Below are 8,946 nucleotides of genomic sequence, written 5' to 3' on the forward strand. Positions count from 1 at the left end.
GGTGGCACAGCCAGCATGTGCTGCAACACCAGAAGGGATTGCCGGAATAACAGCCATAGCTGTTGCAAGTTGGTACAAGTTAGAGGGGTGCTGTGTCTGTTCTTACTTGTGCCAGGGATCAGGGAAGTGCCCCTGCCACCCTTCTTCAGGTGTGCTAAACAGAACTCTGGCGCACCGAAGGATCTAGGCCCGGCCTAGAGCACAAATAGGTATGAGAAAAGATGCCAGGTTTGCTCTCCCACATGCGATTTGTATACTTTAGTATCTTTGGAATAGGGATTATCTTGTATTGTGTGTCCTGTACAGCTTTCAGTACATTTTCAATGCTTGACAAATAATAAATGAGAACAACAAGGGTGCTGGTTGGTGACAGCTGTGGTAGTGGTTTTTCTACCTGCCCAACAGAACTAAACTGAATGGGATTAGTTTTGATAACTGAAGATCCAGGGTTTGTATCAATAACTCTCGACCATTGGAATTCTGCCCTGTAGCACATATTTAGGTTAAAGATGTAAGCAGAAATTATATTATACAAATTTCACGGCCAGACAGGTAATACTTTAAATGAAATGTGTGTTTGATACAGTTTGCTTATTTTTTAAAAAGCGCCACAAGCTATTTGCTTTATCTATAGTACGGAACATTTCACGAAATCGGCTCTGCCCTGCCAGTAGCAGTTATTGTGGAAACCAGGCTAGACTGCGGGTTTTACTATTAAAGGTCATAAAAGAAAAATCAGGAAAAAGATCTAATAATGAAAGTGCTATTAAATGTCTGGTGGTTGACATTTCTATTCTGAAACCATAGCAGTAACTTGTTATCTAAAAAAAAAATCAGTTCTTTGCTGTCGTGATACAACTGAGAAAGGCCAGCATTGTTACTAATAGAGAGAACTATTGCTCTTTTTCTCAGATGGAAATATTTTACCACAAAGGTCAGGACTGAGATCATTTTTTAATAGGCAGAACAGTGTCTTGTCAAGCAAATCTGTAAACCTTTAGACCCCAAGCTCCTGAAGTCAATGGAGCTCCATGCAAGGACCTTTCTGCTTGGAGCAGATTGCAGGACTGGGATCTGAATACCCAATCCTGCATAGGGATACAGAGAATTATTCAGTGTACACTCCCACTTGTGCTGCATTTCTTTTGAGAAAGCCAGCCATTGAGTGGGCTGAGCAGTGGTTGCCAAGCCTCTATGCAGTCTCTATCTGCTCATGGCTGTGGGGCAGGAAAAGGCAGACTCTGGGCCCATTATGCCCCCTGCTCTGGCCCTTATATGCTGTTCCAGTAGCATACAGGGGCTGCAGTGAAGCCACCAGAGGCTGGGGGAGAATACAACCCAGAAGAGGAACATAAGGCTCCTGGGGTTGTTCTAATATATTCTGGTTACCACTTCAGATCCTGGCCAGATCAGAATCCAGGTGGCACAAAAGATGGCTCACAGCCACCTGTGCCTCCCCCTACTAGTATGCATCTATGGCATTGCAGCTCCCAAGAGGCACAGCACAGTATCTGTCCCAGCAGAGGTGACAGGACTTTGAAGTACATTGAAGACCTGAGTGCTCATCCCAATCTGTTCTATATTCTACAGATTATCTAGAGTGCACATTTGTTTAGAGCTGGTTACGTTTCTAGCATTTGGTAATACTCTTTTTTTTATCAAATACATAGCAAAGGGAAGAGGGGAACATTTAAAGAGCTATACCAAAACAAAGTCTGAATAAAAATACAGACAAATCCCTATAATCAAGCATTTGGTACCGGTGACTGTGTAAAATGCGTATCTGTTCAGCCTGCAAAATATTGTCAGGACTGTTCATCTCAATGCCATTGAAGGCATTCTTCCTGTATGTATGATCCTGCAGAGAGAGTGCCTCTGGTAGAGTGATGCAGCAATTCCACCACTCTATGGCTGTGTGTCCTAGGACCAAGACAATAACAATATGCTGCGCCTCTCTGCGTGTCCTGCAGAAGCAGTTAATAAATTTGTTGTTTTAACTGTTTTGAAATTATGGATGACATTGATATACAAACCAGGAGGGAAACAAAAAAAGTGACCTTAATTTCAAGTTGCATGAAAATCACATGAGAAAAATAGTGTTTGAATAATGCAAGAGGAAACGTTGGTAGGAATGGAAATATTGTCAAGTTTTTAAGAGGCCATCACCAATAATGAATAAAGGGAACAAAGTGATTGGCAGTGTCATGTTAAGATTTTCCATTGCAGTACATATAATAAAGATAACCCTTTGCAAGAACTATAACAGTCATTGCAGTCCCAGTAGGAAACATGCCACCATCAAAGAAGGGAAAGAAACCTTTCATAAAACGGAGATATGTATCTGCTTTGTGCAGAAGGCACAATTATAACAGGAAGTAAATCATTAACTAAATGCTATCATTTCCCCAGAATTCTTACCATAAACAAACATTTATTAGACTATGTTTTACTAACTCCAACCAATAAAAGAAAATATCACTGTGCAAAAGCTTGATGGAAAAACCTTTAAGCTTATCAAAAGACAATCTTAGATACGTATCAAACTGAAGGTCTATATGCTATAGAACTGTAGCTTTCAACCTGTGGTATGCAGACCACTGTGGGTCTGTAGATTATGTCTAAGATAACCAAAGGGGTCTGCATCTTCCTTTGAAATTTTTTAGGGGTCCGCAAATGAAAAAAGGTTTAAAACCACTGCTCTAGAGCCTCATATAAAGTGCTGGCTGCAGTTTTTTACCTGTAAATAACTGTGCCTGCATTTTTATGTCTGTAATGAATTGTATATTACTCCTGGGGAAATTCTGTGCCACTGCGCAATGCAGAATTTTGCAGAAATTAATGGTTTTTGCGCATAATTTCCTTTCCCCCACAGAAATGGGCTGCAGTGCTGTTGGCCGCCACTAGGGGCCGTTGGACCCGGCAGAGCCCAGCTCGCACACAGAAGACACTGGCGGGGAGAGGGGGGAGGAGAGTACAGTACAAGGTTCCCAGCAGCTGCAGTTCTCTGCACTAGGGTGACCAGATGTCCCGATTTTATAGGGACAGTCCTGATATTTGGGACTTTTTCTTATATGGGCACCTATCACCCCCTCCCCCCGTCCCGATTTTTCACATTTGCTATCTGGTCACCCTACCCTGCGCGCCCTGAGGGAAGGAGACGGTGGCATTCAGGAAACTCCACACAAGCCTGGCTGGGACCCAGCAACAGGCTGTTTCTCCTTCTGGAACCCTGGGCAGTAGAGGGACGGGGGTCTGGGCTGGGGGGGCCGGGCTGGGGGGGCCACAGCTGGGCTCTGGGAGGGAGGGGGAGGTTATCTGGGCTGGGGGCGAGGGGGCAGAGAAACAGAAACTGGGTTTCAGAGTAGCAGCCGTGTTAGTCTGTATCCACAAAAAGAATAGGAGTACTTTGGAGTATTTGAGCATAAGCTTTCATGGGCTACAGCCCACTTCATGGGATGCACAGAATGGAACATATAGTGAGGAGATAAATATACACATACAGAGAACATGAAAAGGTGGGAGTTGTCCTACCAACTCTAAGAGGCTAATTAATTAAGAGAAAAAAATGGGTTGTCATAGGGGTTTCTTTAATTCTCTACTCCTAGGGGAATTTTTGTGTGCGTCTGTATTGCTATAGACATACTTGCTGTCAGGTATTTTGAAATAAATTACCAAAATAATATGATTATGTAGTGTTATTTAGACAAATAAAATTTGCAAAATTTTAAAATATTTGAATTTTCAATTTTTTGGCGCAGAATTCCCCCAGGAGTATGTATACACAACTATTCATAGTTAAATATCTACTTTTGTGCCCACAAATCAGGTAATTAGACATTTTACTAATATTGCACCTATAATAGCCAAGGTTGCAAAATGTCACTTGCAAAAACTGAGATTTGTCTGCATATCAAGACCCTGGGTCCCAGTTTCTGCTGTTACACTTGTGCAATCTCCACTGAAATCATACATGTTACTCCATAAGTGTAACTAAGAACAGAATTTGACCTTAAGTGTCAACTTAATTTTGCCTGGAGATAGTAGGGTCTGATCTTACCAGAGTTGCTTAGATACTACATTGATGAGCACAATTTAAGAACATAAACAGAACTGAACTGACTTCAAGGGTAGTTGGATTTTGCCTTAGAAACCAGTAAGAAGGTACACATTTATCTAAAGGCAATCTGAGGTAATAATCTTACCTGAAGAAGTTTCCTGATTCTTTTCAGGTTGTGTATCAACAGGAGGTTCTTTTCTTGAGAAACCCGGTCTAACTGTTCATCCAATTGTATTAACAAATTCTGTAAGAGGATTGTTGCCATTGGTTCATTATTGGAAGCGGCCTCCCTATGCAACACAAAATTATTAACATGAAACATGCATGTGAATGAACAAAAATGTCATGAGATATGTCAAGTTATTTGCTAAGTAAGTTATAATCTGCATTCAGAAATGAAGGAAACAAGTAAAGACTTTTTTAAAAGGTAGTTTGCTTCTTGCGTGCAGTTTGGAGAAAAGAGTACATGAATCCGTTTCACACTACAAAATACAAACAAACAAAAAACCAACCTAAAACTAACTAACTGACCTTTTTTCATGCAAAAAACTGTCATTATGTTAATATTCAAAAACAAATATATTTTGTATAGAGAAGTCCAAACAAAAATCTATTCAAACACACCTGAAATTTGAGTCTGAAAGAGAGAAAATTGAGCTCTAAAAGATATAGAACAGCTCAAATGACTATGTATTATCTGATTATATTAAGCTTTAATTTTGTTTCTCTTCATTAAAGCTAGATGAAGTCATATTTCAATAAACGTGTTATAAAGAAAATTACATTCAGCTTTTTTATTTAAAAATAATTCTTTAAAGAAGTATGTGGTATTTGATTTATTCAAAATCAAAGCAAAGAAAGAGATCCCTAAACACTAATTAGTGTTTTTATTGTTTTTATTATAAATCTGCCCCTGACAAATCAAATATATGCCATGGAAATTTGTAATTAGTAAATTAATGTAGTGAAAACATTGGCACTTTCAATGTTTCACTCACTCTGAATCTCTCAGATAAATAAAGGGCAACATGCTATGTGAATAAGATGCCCTTTAATACATAACTAAAGGCACACTTTTCTTGCTAAGCATGTTCCTGCACAGTTCACAAGCAAACATACTAGAAATCTGCCTGTATAAACCATAAAGTTTCCACAAATCAAACCTTAGTAGACAGAAGAACATTTAATCCTACCAATCTTGGCTTTCTATCCACTGTGCTAGTAGATGTCGGACTTCCATGGGAAAGTTATCGTCATAGAACTGGTCTACCTGCTCCAAAAACTTTATTTCCAACTGCTGGACTTGACTCCACTGAGACATACTATAAAAGAAATGGTGAAATTGGTTTAATATTTAATCTTTGATACTACACAAGCACTCCATAGCATGTGTATCATTTGTTTTCAGCATATGTTCATCCCTTGTCCCATAATTTCATAGTCCGCCTACCCCTCATTTTTTCCACTTTCAAAGGGACACTGTCCTCCTGAAACAGTGAATTATTCAGTTAAAAAAAAAAAAAGAGTAAACAGTAGTCTCAGGCATTATACCAATCTGGGTACCCTGCGGATTTCTGTGGTTTCACACCACCTTTTCCTTTTTTATTGTAAATGATTTTCTCTCCCTGGTTGCTGTGTGAAAGACTCATAAAAGTAGATCATAAAAATATCAGACAGAATGGTGATTTTTCTTTTAACAGTATTTCCCTTTTCAGGAAAGTAGTTTACAAAGCCAGATATCATCACTTACAAGAAGTCCAGTAAGCTGGCAGGAAGGTGCCCTTGTTGGTTTGATTAATTCCCACCAGTCTGATTTTCTATTACACTTATCATTGTATTTCATCTACTTCAGCTGGTTCTAGAACTCCATCCTCTTCTTTATAGAGGGTGCTATATCCTGCCCTAGTACGTTGAGGTATTGCTCTAGTACATCTTAAACGGCTATAAACCTGTGTGCACGCTGGGTCCAAACCCAGGAATGGGAAGGCTACATAAGAAATAAAAGAGAAGAAACCGTAGGCATGATCAGGGCATCTACTGCCCCACTCTGAAATTCATACCTAGACTAAGCATCTCTATATCTATCTCACCTAGAAGGATTGTACCTTGGGGTTGCTTCAGATTGTAGTTGTATGTTTTTGGTAAACGTAGTACTGGAAAGAAAGCCAAATACAAAGAATAGGCCACCATCTGATGAACTTGCATGGGGGTGAGGGGCAGACATTAGACCTGCATTGTCACTCCATACTCAGGCAAAACCGACATTAACTGCAGTACTTGAGTGTGGGATTGCAACAGTCTTTCAAGGTTACAAATATTGGGCCAGATTCTCATGCTGCATCCAACTTCCACTGGGCAGACTAGTGTGGAAGGGGTGGCCATCAGGAAGCTGGTTATACCTCCCTGATTCTCTGCTTTAATCCTGAGCACACATTAGAGTAGCTTGAAGGCTGCTCTAAAGTGCACCAGTTGGAATCATGTTCCAGCCAATGGTACTGCCTACTCCTCTCCATTCCTCCCCCCCTGACATACTTCCTACGCTGGGGACTGCAAAGAGGGAGTGACAAAGAAACCGGCGATATCAGCTCAGTATCCCTAGCATGGTCCCAGTGGTACAAAAGAGATAGAGTGAGCCTGAGAATTTAGACCATTATATTTATTTTTTTAATTTACATGTTTATGTTGTAAAAAGTCATTACCAATCAATGCTGCAGATATTTTGCATATTTCAGAATAAAACAGAGAAGGGGAAAACACCCAAACAACAAAAATGTTGCTGCAATGACTTTTAGTGCCTTTATTATTATTACTATCTATTATTTGATGACATTACCTAAAAGCCCCAATCTCTGCTTCGGACCTCTAACAGGGTGGATTGCCCTTTTTAGGGCCAGGAGGCCTGGGGCAGCTAACCCTGTTCAGTCAGCCCACCTGTGCTGTAATTAGCCCCATCTTAGCTAGAGGGGGTAGGGCTAATTGAGGTCAGGTGACAGTATGAGACACCTGGGCCTCACAAAAGGGCTGAGAAAACTCAGTTTGGAAGATGAATCACAGGGAGCTAGTAGGGTTTCTGTAGAAGGTTCTTAAATAGGGGGAATGAGATTGAGAGGGGATTCTAGGAAAAGAGCCAGAGAGACTGCAAGGTAACCCACAAGGGGTAGGGAGCTGAATCTGGAGGATGGGCTGAAGATGAGCCCAAGCAGTGTGAAAGACCCTTTTGTTTGTGTGAGTTGCTGTTTTGGGCTTTCCATACCCTTGGAGGGCTATGCTGTGGACAGACACCGGGCTGAAGAGGTGATCAGCAGGAGGGGGGTTCCAGAGGTGAAAATCCCTCCACTGCCCCATTCCAGATGCTGGGGATGGTACTGTGGTGAGTAGAACTGCTTATAGGGCCCCATTGTGCTAGGTACTGCACAAAAATTACAGCTTGTTGAAGTGTTTTGAGTGAAAAAGGACTATGGAACTGTCAGTCTTTGAGACAAATGTAGATTAACAGTTTTTCAATGTGAAAATTCAAAATGAAGCATTTTATTTTGAATTTTCATAATGTCAGACATGGTCTTAATAAAGACACTTAATGTATGGCTTATTACAATAATCTGTAACCCTCTAACCCCCTTTTTGTCCTATGACTACAGCAGGGGTCGGCAACCTTTCAGAAGTGGTGTGCCGAGTCTTCATTTATTCACTCGAATTTAAGGTTTCATGTGCCAGTAATATATTTTAACATTTTTAGAAGGTCTCTTTCTATAAGTCTATAATATATTAACTGTTGTTGTATGTAAAGTAAATAAGGTTTTTAAAATGTTTAAGAAGCATCATTTAAAATTAAATTAAAATGCAGAGCCCCCAGGACCAGTGGACAGGACCCGGGCAGTGTGAGTGCCACTGAAAATCAGCTCGTGCGCTGCCTTTGGCATGCGTGCCATAGGTTGCCTACCCCTGGACTACAGGGTTTTAATGGGCTACTTCACCTAGAATGGCCCCTTAGAATGTGCTAACTACTTATGCTAAACTATCTTTTTGACCTTGTATTTAGCTGTTACACTCTAGATATGTCTACACTGCAATTAAACACCTGTGGTGCACCCATGCCAGGTGACTTCTGCTCACAGGCTTGGGTTAAGGGGCTGTTTAATTGCAGTTTAGACATGTTGGCTTGAGCTAGAGGGTCCCAGAGCCTAGACTTCAGCCTGAGCCCAAACATTCAAACTAAACAGCCCCTTAGCTCAAGCACTGTGAGCCCAAGTCCACTGGCATGGCCCAGCCATGGGTGTCTAAACTGCAGCGTAGACATACCCTGAGCACCTTTCCCAGACCTGAGGAAGAGCTCTGTGTAGCTCAAAAGCTTCTCTCTCTCTCACCAACAGAACTTAATCCACTAAAAGATATCACCTCACCCACCTCATCTCTCTAACTTTAAAACAAAGCATTTTAATTGAAAATATAACAATTTTGTAGAAATTTATTTTTGGGTGACTTGTTGCTATTTCAATTTTTTTGTCCCACTTTGTTGTGTTGAGTTATAGATAAAGCTGGTCACAAAACAGAATTTCCATTCTGTGGAAAATCCTGATTTTTAAAAACAAAAACACAACCCTAGTTCTGAATCTGAACAAATCAATTTCCCATAGAATCCAAATTCCAAAATTAATTCTCAAGACTGAACAACTTGTTTTGATATCAAATCATTTTGTTTAGCTGAAGTAAAAACATCATATAGGGTATTTAATATAATTGTGATACTAAAATATTAATGTTAATGTCTAAATTCATCAAAACTACAAAGTTAAGTGTTCTTGTCTCATTGAAATGACAGTTCCATGTCATACAAACAAATTAAAAATAGCTTTTTAGAGGCTTTAAAATTTTAATTAATAAAGGGAAAA

At 40.2% G+C, this 8,946-nt stretch overlaps 1 protein-coding gene across 1 annotated transcript in view; it reads right to left on the reverse strand.

The window, feature by feature from the left end:
- STAT4 (signal transducer and activator of transcription 4) overlaps window positions 1-5,378 on the reverse strand; it is a 58,201-nt gene extending 52,823 nt beyond the window's left edge. Inside the window, exons 1-2 of the mRNA XM_065413852.1 lie at window positions 5,251-5,378; window positions 4,203-4,347 (exon numbers count right to left, since the gene is read on the reverse strand). Of these exons, the coding sequence (XP_065269924.1) occupies window positions 4,203-4,347; window positions 5,251-5,378 (273 nt within the window). The remainder of the gene's footprint in view (window positions 1-4,202; window positions 4,348-5,250) is intronic.
- Window positions 5,379-8,946: the final 3,568 nt, after the last annotated feature.

Source organism: Emys orbicularis, chromosome 11 (genome assembly GCF_028017835.1).
Source record: "Emys orbicularis isolate rEmyOrb1 chromosome 11, rEmyOrb1.hap1, whole genome shotgun sequence".
In the NCBI taxonomy this organism is placed as follows: domain Eukaryota; kingdom Metazoa; phylum Chordata; order Testudines; family Emydidae; genus Emys; species Emys orbicularis.